We start from the raw sequence: 19885 nt of genomic DNA on the forward strand, positions 1-19885 counted from the left end.
GAAATCCTGTAAGCCTGGACAGGAGCAGAGATGGTTGAAGGAAGTGGGGGGGTGAAAAGTAGGATGGGCTGGTGGCAAACATCAAAAGGCCTGCATACATCTCAGGAACTTGCTCTGAGACTCGGTGCCTGAGATGGTAGAATCCTGAGGTGTGAGAGTAGGACTGTATCACTTCACACCACGAGTGTGTGATGTGCGTTATTGTTGAACTGCCCTCTGCTTTAATGGAACATCCTGCAAATTAAAAATGAACTATACCCCTTGAAAAAAGAGTACAGTACTTTCTGCATTATTTTAAGCAACAGAAAGCCGGTGTGGTGTAGTGTTAGAGTGTTGAACTAGAGCCTATGAGCCCTGAGTTTCATATCCCCATTTGGCCAAGATGCTGAGTTGGGGTGACCTTTAGCCAGTCACTTTCTCTCATCCTCTCCTACCTTGCAGGGTTGTTGTGAGGATTGAATGGGAGGGGGGAAACCCTGACAGCTGTGTCATGGAACAGCAGTGTACAAATGCCCAAATACCGTATTTTTCGCTCTATAAGACGCACCAGACCACAAGACGCACCTAGTTTTTGGAGGAGGAGAATAAGAAAAAAAATATTCTGAATCTCAGAAGCCAGAACAGCAAGAGGGATCGCTGCGCAGTGAAAGCAGCAATCCCTCTTGCTGTTCTGGCTTCTGGGATAACTGCGCAGCCTGCATTCGCTCCATAAGACGCACGCGCATTTCCCCTTACTTTTTAGGAGGGAAAAAGTGAGTCTTATAGAGCAAAAAATACGGTAAGTGATATAGAGCATTACTGGATCAGTAAAGGCAAAATGAGAGGTCTTGATGGGGGAATGGTGACCTTTTGAAATATTGCTCCCCCCCCCTCACAGAGCTGATTTCACCCTTCTTTGGCCTAAGCTGTGTCCTCCGTAATGTATACTAGTCATGAGGGGTAAATGGAACCTCCAGCTGAAGATGGCTATTGCCTTCAAGTCCTACAGTGATCCAGGATGTTGAAAACTCTTGATACTATTTCTGCAGCAGGGTCCCCATCTTCAGCATCTTAGAGCCTAGACAGCATGGAATGGGAGCTTATTAGCCACTGAGAAGTCTATGTCTCCTTTTCCTTTGTAACTGATTGGAGCCAAACAGAGTGAAAGGAGGTGAGCCAGTCATTGAGGACGGGCTCCTAGGGTCACTCTGGAGATGGTGCATGGGAAGAACACTGAGAAGGAGTTGTTCTGTATGCTGCAAACCTAAGCATTTACGAACACTGAAAACACAAGGGGTTTTCAAGGGAATGGAGAGTGCAAGTTCTGTTCCCTACAAGGGAATTTCATGGAAAACACAACTTGAGTCCCATTTGATCACTTCAAATCATTTGCCCATGTGCCTGCACAGAAAACAGTAGATCTAGCTGAAAGGCAGCAAACACATGGAGATCTGCACCAAGCATTGCAATGCACCCCTAATTATTATAGTTATTAGAGAGTTTTATAAACTTAGAAGGGGCATGGCTGTGACTATCGTGAACGGACCCTGCACTACTGAATTTGCCACTACACTACTGATGTCCTGATTGTGAGCTTCCCAGGACTGGGGGATCTGCCTGTCCAGTCTGGGAATAGAAAGCTGAATTTTTATCTGATTCAGCCAGGCTCTCTGTAATGTCCTTTTTATTGCCTCATTCTCCCTGGCCACTGCTGAGTTGGAGTTCCTCCCAGTTCCGGTAAGTGGGAGATTTTTTTCTTCTTCCTTTTTAGAACAGAGGCTGACGGCTTTGTTTTGAAAAGCGCTAGCAGGGTTTTCTGTGGGCTTTGGACTCATGTCAGCTTGTTTCCTTCTCAGCCCGCCAACCCAGGGATCTCCATAGCCAACAACTACTGTATCATGGTGCGTTGTTCCTCCTTGGCTAATGGGGTTGGTTTTTTAAATCCAGTGCCTTCCTCTTCTGCAACTTCGCCCCTTTTTTTTTGCATTCTCAGCTCTTTGCATTTTCATGCTACTGGCATCCGTTGGCTCAAATCCAGTTCCTTTTGGCCCAAAGGCGACAGCGCTTCTTACTCATTTCATTGTTCGGGACCAAGAAAGGGTGGGACTTTCCCACCTTTTTCAGGCCCTGCTGATATATTTTGATTGGCTAGATTCCAGCAAGGAATCCTGATTGGCTGGTTTCTAGCTTGGCTCCCTGATTGGCTGGTTCCTAGTTTGGATCCCTGATTGGCTAGGAGGCTTATATAAGTGTTCTTAACTCTTGGGAAACTTCTAGTCTTGAACAGTTCTACAGGTGACGATTGCCTCTTTCTTAAATTCAGTGTGAGATTGGATCTCAACGTCTTATTGATGATGAAGCACTTGTAATGTACTTTTGTCTTTCCCTTTCCCAGTTTGCAACACCCTTGTGAAGTAGGCTGCTTTGTTCTCCATTTTACAGGTTGAAAATGGAGAAGGAAGGATACCCAGTGCATTAAATGGTACAGTCCTTCCTTGGAATTGTACCACTTCAGAATTTAAGTAGGGGATGCAGATTCCTGTTGTGTTATTCGCCTGGTGTCCATGGGTACATTTCATTTTATTTTATTGTTGGGAACACTCAGCTAGGCTCAAGGTAAAGCAAGCAAGCAAGCAAACAAACAAAACAAAACCAACAAACAAAAACAGCTGTTCTAGTTTAAATAGTGAAGAGAGAGGAAAATTACAAATTCTTTGCCATTCTGGTCACATTTCTGTGACCCAGGAGGACCAGAAGTTACCTAGAAGCACTTGGATTTCCTGATAAAATTATGTTCTGGGAATAATTAATGTCTTAATGATCCCCAAATAGCTGTGGTCAGGATAGCAAAAACATAAACAAAACAACTGTGGTTCTTTCCCCCACGGAACAGAAGAGACTCCCTTATACAAAGTCAGACCATTGTTCTATCTAGCTCAGGGTTGTCTGCACTGACTGGCAACAGCTCTCCAGGTTTTCAGATGGGGGACATTCCCAGCCCTATGTGGAGATATGAGGGTTTGACCTGGGACCTTCCCCATGCTGTATCCCTGAGCAACAGCTGTTCCCCTGGAAATGAACCAGGGTTCTGGTCCTCATGGTTCTTTATTAAAGACTGATTGATTAGGAATATAGGAAGTTGCCTTATAGTCAGATCTGTGACCTTCTGTACACAAGGCAAATGCTGTTCCACTGAGCTATGTCCCTTTCCCTCAATATTCCAGTTACAGAGCCAAATCAAACTCTAAAATCCTGTCCCTCTCTCTCTCTCTCTCTGTGTGTGTGTGTGTGTTCTCCCCAATAAACTTTGATGCTCTGAGTGTAGCCTGTGGGTGTTACCGGTCAGTTCCTGCCGCAGGGCTGCAGTTTTCCCCCACTCTTCTTCCCTGTGGTAGGCCTGTCTCTTTTTGCTAGCAGGTGAGTTTGGAGCCAGCTGCGGATCCTGCCTTTTCAGAGGCCCTTTTGAGCTTGAAAGGAGGGAATGGGGATAAAGAGAAACGGCGCACAGCGGGGATGAATGAACTTGCCCTACTTTGAACAAAAGCCTCCCTCGCTTACTCCCACTGTCGGATTTGAGGGAAAAGATGTTCCGTAGCGCACAAAACGCCTCCTTTGCTACGGAGTGAATTCTGATGCAGGAAGATGGTGGCCGGGAACTGCTTTGGCAAGATCAAAGCTCTGAGGGTCCAGTTCTTTTTTATATATAAAAACATTGCATTCATAACTCCACTGTGTCCTCCAGGGTGGTGGCTGCGGTTCTCTTCCTTCCCATTTTATTCTCACAACAACCCTGTGAGAAGCTGAGGCTGTGGGAAGGTGAGGGGTCCAAGGTCACCCATCAAGTTGTGTGGCCAAGTGGGCATTTGAACTTTGGTCTCCTGGGTCTCCCAGGTTAGGGGACTCCCGTAGATTGCACTGTTCCTCCAAGACACTTTTCATGCATTTCTAAACCAGAGTTCTGGTAAATTTCCTTCTTGTCTAGAGAAGGATTTGTGAGGAAACGTCACCCTGTCCTGATAAAAGCCAAGGGTGGGTGGGGATTAGACCAGAATCCCCTTCCGATGACAGACTGTCTTTGAAAAATCCACCATAATATAATATCTCTCTTTCAATTAACTTGAATGAAGCTTCCTCATCTTGATTCCCTTTGGAGAGGCTCTAGAGTGAAGTTGTTTCCCAGATTTTTCCTCTGCAGAGTCAGGTGGGTGCTAGCACCGCAAAGTGGGGTGTTCACCTGGGGGCCCAAAACGAGTTTGATCAGAATCCCAACTCGCCATCACCTGTTTGCTTCCATGAGAAGGGGGAACGGAAGATTTTTCCGGTTTGGAGAGAAGGAAATTTTGCTTTCAAGTGGGTGAGTACATCAGAATCACTGAGCTGATAGATAGATAGATTTTAAAAACCACCTTTTAATAAGCCTCCTTAGACAGGAGGTGCTAACTGCTGCCATTCTTTTAGACCCAGAGCTGTTTTGACAAATCCAGATCTAGGATCCTGGGGGCCTCTGGAGTCAAGGGAACGGGCTGGGATCCAGCACGCCAGACGGTGTCTGGATGCATTCAATAGACCTTCTGGCTCCAACTGTTGCCTGCCTGCTTTTCTGCTATAGGCCGGGATTGTCAGAGCTTGCAAGAGGCTCTTTGAATCCGGAATGTACTGACTTTAATTATCTTTGGGGGGAGGGGAACGGGGAGAGAGAGAGAGAGAGAGTGAATTGTAGCTTCTCCCCAATTCCTCCAGACCTGGGTATTGCATATCTGAAAATTTAAGGGGTTAGCTGTCAGTTCACCCTTGGATCTTGGGGAGTTTTGCTTCCATGCACTCAATCAGACCTAGGAGGCCGGCTATATTTTAAAAAGTGGCTTTTGGTTGCCTGTGACAAGTACCAATTGCCTCCCAAGTAACCAGGCTAGGAATATGTTTGTAATATCTGAATGTGGGGACTTCCTCGCTGGATCAGGAAAAGAAAGTCAATCTGAATGTTCTGGAACCTTCTTCAATCTGAGGACCACATTTCTATCTGGGAAACCTTCCAAGGGCCACGTGCCAGTGGTGGGCGAGGCCAGAGGGGAAAGTGAGTGGAGCAATGAAGGTAAATGTCTACCTTTGTGCCTTGGGCTACTTTCTATACACGTGCCTTCTAGGTCTGCTCCGTGGCATTTGTTTTCTTGTGTAGTTAACGTCCTGGATCAGCACCTCCACACATCAGCATTGGTGACCACACACTTGATTTGATAGATGATTTTGTCTACTCGGGCTCCACCATAACCAGCAACTTCTCTATCAGTGGTGAGCTGGACAAGCGTATTGGCAAGGCAGCTACGGCAGTAGGTCGCTTCTCCAAAAGGGTATGGGAGAATCTGATGCTGACGACCAATAGCAAGATGAAGCTCTACTAGGCTTGCGTTTTGAGCATGCTGCTTTATGGAGGCGAGTTGTGGGCAACTTACACCCACCAGGAGCGATGCCTCAAGCCCTTCCACGTGCGCTGCGTCAGGAAGATTTTGAGCACCACAGGGCAGGACAGAGACTCAAACAAAGATGAGCTCTCTCAAGCCCAGATTCCCAACATGTTTGCAGTCCTGTCTCAGCGATGTCTACACTGGCTTGGTCATGTTCACAGAATAGAAGATGGCAGGTACTTCAGGCACCAGGCCCGTTGGCAGACCAACTCTGTGCTACAGAAATGTCTGCAAATGTGACACGAAGGCTGGCAACATCAACCCTACCCTGTAGGATTCCTTGCAGACGACCACAGTGCCTGGAGATAGACAGCCAGGTCATGTATCTGTAGCAGTGACCGGAGGAGAAATGACTGCTGGGAGGAGTGCAGAGAGAAGAAATGCCATGGTGCATCTGCAACAGCACAACTGGACACCTTCCTCTGCCCCAACTGCAAGAAAACATGTCTCTCCTGTATCAGTCTCTACAGCCACTGTGGATGCTGCAACCTGCCAACACTTCGACTTCCACTTTTTATACGACTTGTGAAAAATGGTGTGGAACTCTTGTTTTTCAGATTAATAGGGAGGGGGGAAGAGAAGTATTTCTCCTGTAACACTTTCCAACTCGGGAGTCAATCCAGAGAAACTCAAGGCCAGGGCGTTCAGGACACACAACCCAACACACTTGTGGAACTCATGGCTGCAACATGTGGGGAACATTGCCAGGTTTAGATGGCTTTCAGAGGGGATACGGCAAAGATGGAGGAGGAGAAGCCTCATCAATGGCTACTAGTCACAATGGCTATGTGGAACCTCCCAGTTTAGGAGCAGTCTATCCCTGAATTTACCCGTTGAATCACAAATGGGGAAAGGGCTGTTGTTGCGCTCATGTCACTCTGTGAGAACAGGATGTTAGACTTCAACAGCCTCTGGGTCTGATCCAGCAATGTTATTCTTACATTATTGCCTCCCAGTTGTGGAGTCTGCAAAAGTTTTCAAGATGCCTCTGCTGTTTCTTTTCTGCCTTTGAGGCCCTCAGTGTGCTGCTCTGTGATGATACTGACCTTGAGTGTAGGCCAGGCGCATTTCTTATGGACTAGAATCATTTCCCTACCTCCTCTGGAGGATTTTGTGAAGGTTGGGAAAAAGTCTAGGAAGATTCAGGGGATTGGCTTGCAATGCTGCAGCTTGGCTTGCTGAGTCTCCAAAAAGAATTATCCACGGTACTTTTATTCTCCTTTTCCAGCCCTCCATAAATCTCCTTGTATTCTACCCTGGAGCGGATGCCGAAAGCCTCTGTTAAATCAGACGCAAGCGGAAAGGCCCCATTCAGCCACCTGGCCTGGCCTTCTCTCTCTCTGTGGTCTGGCTTTGGGCTTCCTAGGCATCCCTCCAAGTTGTAAGGCCAAGGTCCCCAGGGAGGGCATCTGTCAGCCGCCTGCCCTCCCCGTCTGGGCCTTCCAACTCTGCGGCAGGTGGCATTAAACCCTCGCAAAGAGTCCCACTGCAAACGGCTCATGGGGTCCAGTGAGACTCCCCTCTTTGCTTCCCAGGGACGCTGCCCTCTGCCCACCAACCCTGCTATTGTGTCTTTCCCTCCCGAAAAGCGGCCCTGGTTGGCAACGAGCAGCCGCCACCACCTCCCCGTCCTAAGACGCCACATTCCTGCTTAATTGGCTAATGCTTTTCTGTTTACCTTTGGTTTGTTATGACAAATCGGACAGATTTTTCCTGGCGCTCGCTGAAGTGGTATCCAAACAAATCAAAAGAAAACGGTGCGTGGAGCCAAGTTTACTGTGATCCATGGAGGGGGGGTGTTTGTGCACACGTTTGGAGGAAGGGGGGAGTTTACGTCTGTTTCTTATTTTCTTCTTGTTGTTGTTTACACACCACCCTGGGTGTTTGTGATTCATGTTTTGGCTACGATCTCCGAAGCCATTTCCTGGGGAAAGGCCCCTTGGCTTACTTTCTCTCTGGGCTTTCCACCCCACGTGGGCAGCTTACATGCTCGGCTATGCACTTTTTATTTGCTTACTACATTCCCTCCAAGGAGCTCAAGGTGGCATACATGGTTCTCCCTGTCCTCGCTTAATCCCCAGAACGACCCTGTGAGGCAGGTTAGGCTGAGAGACAGTGACTGGCCCCCAAGGGCATACCCAGGGAGCTTCGTGGCCGAGTGGGGGATTTGAACCCTGCCCTCTGAGGTCCTAGTCCAACACTCTAACCACTACACCATACTTGTAACCAGCCCAGAATTTGCTGTCATCCTCCTCCTCCTTAATCTGATTTCCTCCCTCAATAGAACCGTGACCCAGTGTGGTGTAGTGGTTAGAGCTGTAGATTTGTAATCTGGGGAACCGGGTTCACGTCTCCGCTCCTCCACCTGCAGCTGCTGGGTGACCTTGGGCCAGTCACACGTCTCTGAAGTCTCTCAGCCCCACTCACCTCACAGAGTGTTTGTTGTGGGGGAGGAAGGGAAAGGAGATTGTTAGCCGCGTTGAGACTCCTTTGGGTAGTGATAAAGCAGGATAGCAAATCCAAACGCCAAACTCAGCAGGAAGCAGTATGGGGGCAAAACCAGACTTCAGTTGGCTCTGCCTCTCATTGTCTTTGGCTCTGCCTACTGTTGGGCTTGAGCAGATATAAAAGAAGGGTTGCCATACGTCCGGAAGTTCCCAAACATAGCCAGGATTCGGCCATCGGAAAGTGGAAAGATTTCACTTGCAAAAAAAGTTCAGCAACTGTGTTGTATCCAGATTTTCACTTTTTGAAATATGGCAACCCTAATACTAGCACATTTGCCAAGCTAAGCAAGGTTTGGTATGGTTTCAAACTGAAATTCCTGGGAGCTGTAGTTTGTAAAGGGTGCAGAGAGTGGTTAGGAGACTTCTGTTTACCTCCCAGAGCTACAGTTCCCAGCGTTTCCTGTGACATGGGATTGATCTTTAAATCGTTCTGGGAATTGTGTCTCTACGAGGGGAGTTGGGGTATCTCCTCGCAACTCCCAGCACCCTTAGCAAACTGCAGCTCCCAGAATCCTTTGGGGGAGCCAAGGCTGTTTAAAGTGGCATCATTTAAAACATGTGGTGTGAATGTTGCCCAAGACGCCAATCCTAGACCCTCTTGCCTGGCATGTTTAAAGGGAATGCTAGCTTGTTAAAGAGGCTGAGAATTGTCAGGAGACCTGCACCCACCGTGTGAATGTCGTAAGTGTCCCCTCACCCTTTTTCTTTTCCAGAGTTGTTTTCTTTCCTTGTTGAAGCTGGCTGGCTCTTACGAAGCTCCCCATCCTGTTTGCCCTATCCGGGTTTTGTCAGCATGCAATATCTCTGGCCGTCTCCTCGGAGGTCTCTCTGGACACCTTGACGAGACCAAATCCGCTTTCTCCCGCCTGGCCAGTGATGGTTGCTGCAAAGAGAATTAACAGAAGAAAAGATCTGTTACCATTATGGTTAAGCTCTTACCCCCCCCCCCCCAGCACAAAAAAGCCTCTTGTGAAGCTTGAAAACAGCTGAGCTTTCATTCCAAAGCAGCAAGGCACCTCTGTGCTTTCTCTCTTCCCCCCACCCCCCAAAATGTTTCTTTAAATGTTTATTTCAAAGAAAATTAGAAGCAGAAAAATCTCTTGCATCTGGGATAGTTCTGGAAATGGCTTTCTTAGTGTATGTTTTTTTAAAAAGGGGGCTCAAGGGACATGTTTGGGGAAGTAATTGCCCCTCCCTGATACCATTTTAAAAACTTAAAAAAAAAAAAAATTATGCATCTACCAAAAAAAATACAACTTCAATATGGATGCAAAGTCAACAACAGATATATAATACAAAGGTTTAATGTATTTAAACGAGGAATGGGCAAGGAGGAGGGAGGAGGAAAAATAAATAGGAGCAGATGGGTTTAGGACTACAGTGTTCCCAGTGATATCTGCAGTTTAGCATTCTCTTGCATTTTGTTATACCCATTTTGTGAACTACCAACGCGTCCAGCATTCTGTTCTCACAGTGCCTCATCTGGCCTGCAGGTGAGATCCTTAATTGCACCACTGCCCTATGGTCAAACATTTGAGGGGTGCCTGGCCGTTAAAGTTCAGAGGGACTCTCTGTGATTGGCACTGAGAGTGACCGCCCCACCATAATATAGATGATCCCAGCTGTTTGAGAGCCCAGCTTGTAAAGGAGTTATGTCTTACCTGCATCCCATATGATGTCAGGTGTGGGGCAGGTGAGTGTGGTTTGGGGGAAACAGCTTATTCAGGGCTGGAGGTTCCTAAGGCTTTTACGCCATGGTCTGTCTGATTGCCCAAACTCTATATAATAAATATAGAGCCACATGCTATATATTTATTAATTGCATTTATGTCCCACCTGTTGGTCCAAGGAACTCATTTCATCCCCACAACAAAACTTATTGTCCCAAGGTCACCCAGTGAGCTTCATAGCCGAATGAGGATTTGAACTCTGGTCTTCCAGAGCCTAGCCCAGCACTCTAACCACTGCACCACACTGGTTTTCTATAACCACGATCCGAAGCCATGGTTTCTTTACTACGGTTCAAGCTCTTGTCGGCCCCATTGCTTGTCAGGGCTGCTGGGAGTTGTAGTCCAAAAAATCCAATGCTTTCCGGGTTCTGGAAAGCTGATATCAGTCACCAGTCACACACACACACACACACACACACACACACACACACACACACCCCCACACCCTCTTTCCCCCTACGAGACTCATACTGTCAGGATTGCACCAGCTATGAGCTGTGGTGTTTTCAGACCATCGAGCGAGGCAAACTACAAGAGTGTTTAGCTGTTGAAGCGATTATTGTAGCTTAGCAACGGAAAGAGTTGAAGTGGGGAGGGAGACACACACCCTGTTCTCTTGAGTTTTTTAAGCAATATTGGATGAGACCTTTTTTCCTTTTTAACGGGAACAGCTAATTTTTTTAAAAAAAGTGCAGGAATCTCTCCAGCCTCCAGAAAAGACGGAGCGAGAGGGATCTTGGCATCCCTCTAGTATGCTCAGGGAACAATGATGGAATAAGCCACTGGAGTTTAGGTTCTGCTGGAGGAATTCCTGTTGTGTTGTTCCCCCTCCCCCCCCCCAAAAAAATAGTCTCTGGGGGGATTATAGTGAAAATGTCTCACCTTTAGGAATTTCAGCATGTCTTGTTTGGATCGTCCATTTTTACATATCTTAGGGACCAAGGGACCCCTGACCATTAGGTCCAGTCGTGGCCGACTCTGGGGTTGAGGCGCTCATCTTGCTTTATTGGCCGAGGGAGCCGGCGTACAGCTTCCAGGTCATGTGGCCAGCATGATTAAGCCGCTTCTGGCAAACCAGAGCAGCGCATGGAAACGCCATTTATCTGCCCGCCACAGCAGTACCTATTTATCTACTTGCACTTTGACGTGCTTTCAAACTGCTAGGTTGGCAGGAGCAGGGACCGAGCAACGGGAGCTCACCCCGTCGCGTGGATTCGAACCGCCAACCTTCTGATCGGCAAGTCCTAGGCTCTGTGGTTTAACCCACAGCGCCACCCGCGTCCCTAGGGTGGATGCTAGAGACTGACAATTTGATTTACTCTTTCCACCTTCAAAGGCAGCCCCATATACATTGCACAGCAGTAGTCTAGCCTGGAGATTTCCAGTGCCATGAGGAGTTGTGGTCTGGTGGCACTGGGTGGAGGGTTGGATAGCAGTCTACCTTCCAGGGTTGCTGTAAAAACTGCTGGGAGAATTCAGCCTGGAAGGCTGAGAGGAAATAACCACTGCTCATGTATTCTCTGCCATATTAATCATGACTAGAAAGTTGGACCATTTATCGAAAGCATTTATATGCCACTGCTTAGCCAGAAAAGCTTACAGAGCTGCTTACAAATCAGTCTAAATAACACCAGCTTGCATTCTAAAAGTACGTGACACAAAAGGAAAAAGGGATAAGGTGGGGAGAGGAAAAAAGCAGGAAAGTTTATCCTTTGCTTACCCCTGCAGTAGTCCAAATGACACATACGGTACTTCTTTCCATCAAGGCATTGATACCCTTAACTTCCCCTGCCCCATGGACCACTTGAATTTTTTTTGTTCTGCCTGTTAATAACAATTGTCCTACCCTGTGCTAGATGCTGTATGTTTTGAGGGTTTTTTGAAAAAATGTTGCTTTTATTTCTCGTATTTTAGTGTGTTACAGTTTGAATTCCATACAGTTCAGATTGTAAGTGTTATTCGCTGACACAATGCTGAATGAAGCTTGCGGGCGTTGAATTGCATTGTTTGGTTGCAGCAGAGCACTTGGTTTCAGAAAGACAGCAGCTGCAGCCTCCCTGCCTAGAAAGAACTTGGGTTTGATGCGATCTCAGCATCAATCCGTTTAGTGAATGGAGCAAATGTGGAGCTTATTTCCCCCACCTGATCTTCTTGGCTGCCTGGTTCCCCTTCCTTCTCCACCCTCCTCCGTCTCTTCTCTCTCCCTCTCTCTGGCAAAACTGACCTTTTTTTTCTCTTGACCCTCCTGAGATCCAGCTGCGCAGGCCCTCTCCAGCTCACTTAAGCATCTGAGCTGCTGCCACATCGCTTGACTTGCGACGGGAGGAGAAACCCGCTCGCCTGTCTCCCAGCCAAGGAAAGCTGATGCAACCCCAGCCGCCCTTCCTCTGGGTCTCAAGGGCTGCAAAGCCCGGCCAAATAAACAGAAGGCTTTAGCCGCCTTTAAGTGGACACTCCGTCCAGAGCCTTTGCAAACACATTCCGAAGCTCCTCTAAAGACTGCGGAAACTCCATAAAAAAAACCACCCTTTTGGCTCTGGAAATGTTTTAAAGTGCAGGCCTGCTGTTGTCAGGGTGAGCACTTGGTTGAGTGAGGACTGCATTTTCCAGAGTGTGTCCTTCCCCGCAACCCCACCTTGCTTCAGCTCCTGCAGCTGAAGTTTTACGAGGTTGAACTGACCACCTGGCAGGGCTGTTGTCTTTGCTCATGAATCAATTCTGAATGAATCTGCACATGGCTCATACAGTCATGTTGGTGGAAGGCCAACGATTTCAAATGGTGCGCTTTTAAGTATCACCGCATTCCAACATGATAGAATCTTATGCATGGAATGGGGAGAGTGGCCAGAGAACAGCTTGCACATAGTTAAACAATGGAACTTGCTGCCAGAGGAGGCAGCGATGGCCACCAGCTTGGATGGCTTTGAAAGAAGATTGAACAAATTCATGGAGGATAGGCTATTGATGGCTACTGGCTGCAAGAGCTATGCTCCACTCCCATTGCTGGAGGCAGTTAGTTCATGCCTCTGAATGCCAGTTGCTGCCATTCATGAGCGGGGAGACTTGTTGTTGTGCTCAGGTTCTGCTTGTGAGCTTTCCCATTGGGGCATCTGGTTGGCCACTGTGAGAAGACTAGGTGCACCATTGGCCTGACCCAGCAGGTCTCTTCATTTGTTCTTTTTACCTTATTTTTTAAAAAATTAATTTATCATACCTGGCGCCACTTGGGACATCTAAGAAACCCAAAATAATCCGTGTGGTTTTGAATTCATTTATTAAAATCAGCGCTGCTTTGAACAGTTCCGTGCACCATCTCGATTCAAAATGGCCTCTGGTTGTAACCGGGAAAGGCAGTTAGGTCCCTGCCGCAAGGAGCTTACAGTCTGAGCTTTTGAACCATGAGACTGCAACTGGGAGGAGGGAGAGTGGAAGGGGCAAGAAGATTCTAAGTATAACTTCACTCCTTGCTTTTGCAGTTCATTACCACATCTCTCTCTCTCTCTCTTTTCCCCCCTCCCTCCAGTTGAAACTCTGGAACAAGTTCCGAGTGTCCAACATTCCCTCGCTGATATTTATAGATGCCACTACGGGAAAGGTTGTGTGCCGGAACGGCCTCTTGGTAATTCGAGATGACCCAGAAGGTAAGGCTGTGTGTTTAATGCTCTTGCTTGTCACGCCATTGCCTCTCGTGGGTCACGGTTGCCCTTTTCTGAGAGCGTGGCAGAGATTGAGGCAAGCCGATGCACTCAGGCGAACCTCACCGAAGACTTCTTGGAGGCATAGGCAGCTCCAGCTCTTCTCCTAAGAACAAAGCAAGATTCAAGTCCTCATTGTTCGGAATTACAGGCTGATTTAATTAGAATCTCTATATATTGCTTTATAAGGAGTGGTTTATCTAGCTCAGTTTTGTCTACACTGACTGGCAGCAGCTCTCCAGGGTTTGGGGCAGGGAGTCTTCCTCACCCCACGTGGAGATGCCATTGAGGATTAAGTGTGGGCCAATTGCCTTCTCCATCTCCTGGGCCATTGTGAGGGTTTAAGCAGTGCTTGGCAACTGAACCTAGCTGCCATATTTATTTCCCACAATGCACTTTCCTGCAATGACACCAGTCTTGGGCCTGCATGATGGCAGACACCATTTTGGATTCTCTTTTGGGGGGGATACAGGTCGAGACAGATGGGGTGCTGCTGTGATGTTGTTAGTCGTTTCTCTGCTTTATGCTGTGCTCCTCCCGCTCCTGCTCCAGGTTTGGAGTTCCCTTGGGGGGCCCGGCCATTCGGCGACGTGGTTGCTGGGCCTCTCCTCCGAAATAATGGCCAGAGCCAGGAGAGCAGCACCCTTGAGGGCTCCTACGTTGGCGTTTACTTCTCTGCACACTGGGTGAGCTATGCTCTTAACTTTACCACTTTGGGGGTGTGGTTGGCGAATGGAGCTCAAGGGTGCATGTGAGCATGTGCAGAGTGCCTTCCCCTTACAACTGAGTCATCACAAGCAGAGCCATGTATTGACTAACATAGCGATGAATTATAAGTAAAGAATAATCAGTGATTGTACAGTAATACCTCAGGTTACAGATGCTTCAGGTTGCGTGTTTTTGGGTTGCGCACCACGCCGAACCCGGAAGTACCAGAATGGGTTACTTCCAGGTTTCGGTGCTCGCGCATGCACAGAAGTGCTAAATCGCTCTTTGCGCATGTGCAGAAGCACCGAATCGTGACCCACATGTGCGCAGACGCGGCGCTGCGGGTTGCGAACGTGCCTCCCGCATGGATCACATTTGCAACCTGAGCGTCCACTGTAATGGGAAGAATTCTATTTTTAATTAATAGCGGGGATTTTTGCATGGTTTGTGACTCAGAAAGTTTTGTTATGATTCAGACTCCTTTTGTACAGCAGCTGTATATGAAGTGCATTTGGAGTGTGTTCATACAATCCTAGCATTGTAGAGTTGGAAGGGACCATAAGGGTCATCTAGTCCAACCCCCTGCAGTTCAGGAATCTTTTGCCCAACACTTGTTAAACCCTTTATTTGCATTGCACCGGCTTTACCTGTGCTGAAGGTTGTAGTCCACAGCGTTTCTTGTTTTGCAGCCTGCCTGCCTACACATACCTAGTTACCGTATTTTTCGCTCTATAAGACGCACCAGGCCACAAGACGCACCTAGTTTTTGGAGGAGGAGAACAAGAAAAAAAATATTCTGAATCTCAGAAGCCAGAACAGCAAGAGGGATTGCTGCACAGTGAAAGCAGCAATCCCTCTTGCTGTTCTGGCTTCTGGGATAGCTGCGCAGCCTGCATTCACTCCATAAGACGCACACACATTTCCCCTTACTTTTTAGGAGGGAAAAAGTGAGTCTTATAGAGCAAAAGATACGGTAAGTCATTTTTGGCACGTAGAGAGCCCGAAGGGGAGAAAAGCACTTGCTCCCAGTTGACCAAACCCTTTCCCCGTACGCAATTCCAACTTGCCATGAGGCTGCCTGTGTAATAGTAATGTATTCCTTTCACATGCTATTTCTTTTGCAGTGCCCACCCTGCAGAAGCCTCACCCGGGTACTAGTGGAATCCTATCGTAAGATCAAGGAATCCGGTCATAAATTCGAGATCGTCTTTGTCAGCGCAGACAGGTAAGAGCTGCCTCTCTGCCATTGGAACCAGCTCCTGCTACGCTTGGTGGGGAAGAGACAGGACATGGGAATGAAAGGCGATCGGCTATTGGCCAGTCAGAATGGATTGGCAGGTGGTCCATGGCACTGGGGAAGTGGGTGCCAGAAGCAGGCGGGACAGTAGCAGGGGCTGTATGTCATTAGCAGAGCTCTTAGTGTGGAATCAAGCATTTGGAGAGCCTTAGCTTTCGGTTTTCTTAAAGCACAGTTTCTAGTCCCTAAGATTGAGTTCAAAGGTGCATGTGACCCGTTGCCTGGTGAAATGTTAAGTTACAGAGCTCTGGACCTTGACACATAAGCACTTGCATACATATTTTCCCAGGCTTGTTACCTGTTGGAGGGGTTCTGTGCCCTCACTACAGAGGTGTCAAAGTTTAGTTCCTAGAAGGTAATCAGGGATTGGTAAGGCAGGCATGGAGAGAGAAAGAGAGAGAGAGAGAGAGAGAGAGAGAGAGAGAATTTGAGAGCAGAGCCAGAAACACCCGAGGAAGAGCCTGCAGAGCAAGGGAAGCATCAGGAGGGTAAAGGGACCCCTGACCATTAGGTCCAGTCGTGGCCGACTCTGGGGTTGCAACGCTCATCTCGCTTTATTGGCCGAGGGAGCCGGCGTACAGCTTTCTGTTCATGTGGCCAGCATGACTAAGCCGCTTCTGGCAAACCAGAGCAGCGCACCGAAACAACCGTTTACCTTCCCGCCGGAGTGGTCCCTATTTATCTACTTGCACTTTGACGTGCTTTCGAACTGCTAGGTTGGCAGGAGCAGGGACCGAGCAACGGGAACTCACCCCGTTGCGGGGATTCAAACCGCCGACCTTCTGATTGGCAAGTCCTAGGCTCTGTGGTTTAACCCACAGCGCCATCCGCGTCCCATCAGGAAGGTAGTCAGGAGCAAAGGAAGGGAAGGAATCTAATGCAACAAATGGCTCTCAGCTGCAGATTAACAAAACCCATCCACAGTAAAAGGAATTCAAAGACAGCAACTGATATCAGTAATATCAGTAAAGTTGCGTGTCCTTTTCCAATGAGTTGCAGTGTGGCTTTGAGATCAGGGGTCCTGCTCAGCTCCTGGCGTTCGAATCCAAACTCAGCAGACAACCTTAGCACTACATTTCCATTGTGCAAGGCTGTTCTTTGGTGGCCTCTTCCTGTGGCTTTTAGAATCCCTGTGGCACTTCCTAGGCAGTATTTTTATATATCCCACAATTTTACAGACGTTGGGTTTGTGTTTTTTTTTAGAAACTCTGCATCCCATTCACCCCTGCCTTATTTATATATACAGTATATGAAGAAGAGCAAGTTTCTAGTCCTCATTACAGTGGGGAAAAGTACACTTGGGGCGGGGAACCATTGTTGGAGTGTCTGGCCCCAGAGTGATGGATGGATAAGTTTCCTTAGTATCAACCTTAATATGGTTGTTAAAAGATAAATGGACCCCTGACCATTAGGTCCAGTTGTAACCGACTCTGGGGTTGTGGCGCTCATCTCGCTTTATTGGCCGAGGGAGCCGGGTTGTGTGGCCACCATGACTAAGCCGCTTCTGGCGAACCAGAGCAGCGCACGGAAACGCCGTTTACCTTCCCGCCAGAGTGGTACCTATTTATCTACTTGCACTTTGAGGTGCTTTTGAACTGCTAGGTTGGCAGGAGAATATGGTTGTTACGCTTTTATAAATCATAGGGTGCACACAGTCTCCCTGCCCTGCTGCCTGGCCGCCCCCCGTGCCATATCCACAGCACGGATCAGCTTCACAGATGTGCCCTTCGCAAAGAGCACATTTCACAACAGCAGCCCTGTGAAGGCTACTGCAACCAGACTGCTTTTGTCCGCTGCAGTCCAGACCTCGTTCCGCACTGCAGGGTTGGTGTTCCACCTGGAAAGGTTAAAAGGCTGCCTCCTTTTGCTTCGCCCCCTCCAGGTCGGAGGAATCGTTCAAGCAGTATTTCAGCGAGATGCCCTGGCTAGCCGTCCCGTACGCTGATGATTCTCGCCGCTCGCGTCTCAACCGGCTCTACGGCATCCAAGGTGGGACAAAAACCCTCTTCGAAAACTAACGTTCCTAGGATTGCATGTGTCATGCATAACATACTTTTGGCCCTTGCTAGGAATGGTAGTGCCAAAACAAAAAGGTCATTGATTAGGTTTAGTATTGACGTGTAATGTTTATGTTTCCTTATATCCCAGTTATTGGGATATTTGTGTAAAACTCTTATAAAATGTTTACTTGTATGAAATTCTTATAAACGTCTTAAAGTAAAAAAACAAAAACCAACCCTCAACTTGGTTCCAGATTCGATTTCCCACATTTCCTGGAAGGGCTGGGAAGGTGTCCCAGTCTGGAATCCTTGAGAGCTGCTGCCAGTTAGTGTCGACATTATTGAGAATAGATGGACTGATGGTCTGACTCAGTAGAAGGCAGCATCTTACATTCTGCGCATTCCTCGCCTCATTCTCCTCCTTCTTTTAACTCTGTCCAAGAGGGAGGTTTTCTTGGAGCTACCTTTTGCTCGGCTTTTGTCATTTGCTCATTTCCTTTTGTCATTTTCACCGCTGTGCCCTGCTAATGACCTTAGGGGATTTCTAAGGAAGCATGAAATAGTTAATGATAGACACTCAAAACCAATACACCCCTGCCAAGAACCAAAAGACACTGAACAATGATTTAACCATTTTTTAAAAATGCTACATGGGCTATCAACAAAATTTTTGAATTCAGCTTAATGAACCTTTGATCTTGGGGGTGGGTGGAATTTAACGGTTCAAAGAATATGCAAAAGTCCCTCCTTGAATATTTTTGCCTGCCCTGGGAATGTGTTATTGAACTCTGATTCATGCCTCTTTCTTCCTTGGATGAATGAAAGAGCGAAATTTTGCATTTGCATTTGTTGCTCCGCCCACTTCATCTCTGGACCCACCCACTATTGGCAGGTGACCTGTGGAAGAGAAAGCAGAAAAAAGCTCCTTCACTTTTCTTCTTGAGTGATCAAGAAAGGGAGAGGAAGGGGTGTGGCTATGCAAATTAGGGCAACCTTCTGACTCTATGGCTCCCATTAAGGGACAAAAGAACGGGCTGTGGCTTTGCATGGCTAGGGAGGCACGAAAGTCCCCTTTTTCTCAGCCCACCCAAAAGTAAACTGGAGCTATTTGGAGTAGATTTGGGCCCGTGTTAGACAAGGCTGGTGGGAGCTGTACAGGCGACTCCCCACTTAACGCAGAGGTAACGTTCTGGGGCCCTGCGTGCATAAGTGAAATTGTGTAAAGCGGGGAGCACCCTCCAAACACCCTCTTTGCCGCTCTCTCTTCAATCCATACCAAAAGTACTGTATCCGAAAACATCCACAAAGAGAATTGGGGTCATCTATAGGCTGGAGGACACATAGCAAGACGACTGCTGCGCTACCCTGTACATCAGTTGTTAGATGGGGAGGCTGAGCGGCATAAACAAAGCTCCTCTGTGCCTCCAGTCTCTTTGGGGCTTCCTCCACCCTCACTGATGTCCTCTTTGGGCTCCAAGGAGGGTCTTCTCATGAGTCACGAGGACTCTCCAGTTCTCTTGCCATTTCTGGGTTCGAATGGAATTGTTTAATTCCAGCGCTGCGCACAAGTTGGTAGCGCGTAAGTAGGGGGGACATCTGCAGCCCAAAATATGGCTGTGCCAGCTGGGGCTGATGGTTGCTGGAGTCCAAAGCACCTGGCAGGGGCACCAGGCTGAGGAAGGCTATGCTAGAGATGTTCCAAACTGGCTGCGTGTGTCTGGTTCTGTTTTCCTTCCTGAGTAGGGTAACGACAGGCTTTCTTGTTCCTCTGGCCTTGTGCCCTGGAGGTGGTTTTTGCTTTAACTTTATTTTTTTTTCTGCCAAAAGGAAAAAAGAAAATCAAATCTGCAGGAGGAAATTGTACACAGACCCCGAGGGCTTAATTTGGGGAGTGTCTGAAAGCTTCCATTCACAGCGCTGGGGAAGGGAGGGCTCCACCCTCATCCCCACAAGCCCCTGACCTTGGGAAGGGCTGTAGCTCACCGATAGAGCATGTGGTTGTGCAGGCTGAAAGCCACCAGTTCTGCATCTGACATAATCTCCCTTTAAAAGAATCAGGTGGCAGGTGGTGGGTTAAAGACCCTTCTCTCTCTGAGACCCTGAGGAGCCATTGCTAGTTGCTGTAGACTTTGGGGGGGGGGAATAGGCCATCATGTTGGAACTACAACTCCCAGCATTCCTCTCTGTTGGCCAAGCTGCCTGGGGCTGATGGGAGTTGGAGTCCAATAACATCTAGAGAGAATCTTGAGCTAGATGGGTCTGTGATTTGACTCTGTAGAAGGTCACTTTCTAGGTTCCTATGTTCAGGGTTCCCTGTTGCCAAAATAATTGCAAAAAGGGAAACTTTTTCAGCCTGAGGGCCACTTTGCTTTCTGGACAAGCTTCTGGGGGCCGTGTGCCAGTGGGAGGCAGAGCCAGAGGGGAAGGTGGGTGGAACAACAAATAAAAAAATTTGTACAGTGGGCTAGTTTATAGACACCCACCCCTCTTAAATTCTCCATCCAAGC

General features: G+C 48.0%; 1 protein-coding gene across 1 annotated transcript in view; it reads left to right on the forward strand.

Annotated features, from left to right (window-relative positions):
- Positions 1–19885, forward strand: part of NXN (nucleoredoxin) — a 102125-nt gene that overhangs the window by 64028 nt on the left and 18212 nt on the right. The window contains exons 2-5 of the mRNA XM_080983118.1: positions 13202–13319; positions 13926–14059; positions 15206–15306; positions 17261–17367. Of these exons, the coding sequence (XP_080839244.1) occupies positions 13202–13319; positions 13926–14059; positions 15206–15306; positions 17261–17367 (460 nt within the window). The remainder of the gene's footprint in view (positions 1–13201; positions 13320–13925; positions 14060–15205; positions 15307–17260; positions 17368–19885) is intronic.

The sequence above is a fragment of the Podarcis pityusensis genome (genome assembly GCF_964106645.2).
Source record: "Podarcis pityusensis genome assembly, chromosome: 15".
NCBI lineage: Eukaryota > Metazoa > Chordata > Lepidosauria > Squamata > Lacertidae > Podarcis > Podarcis pityusensis.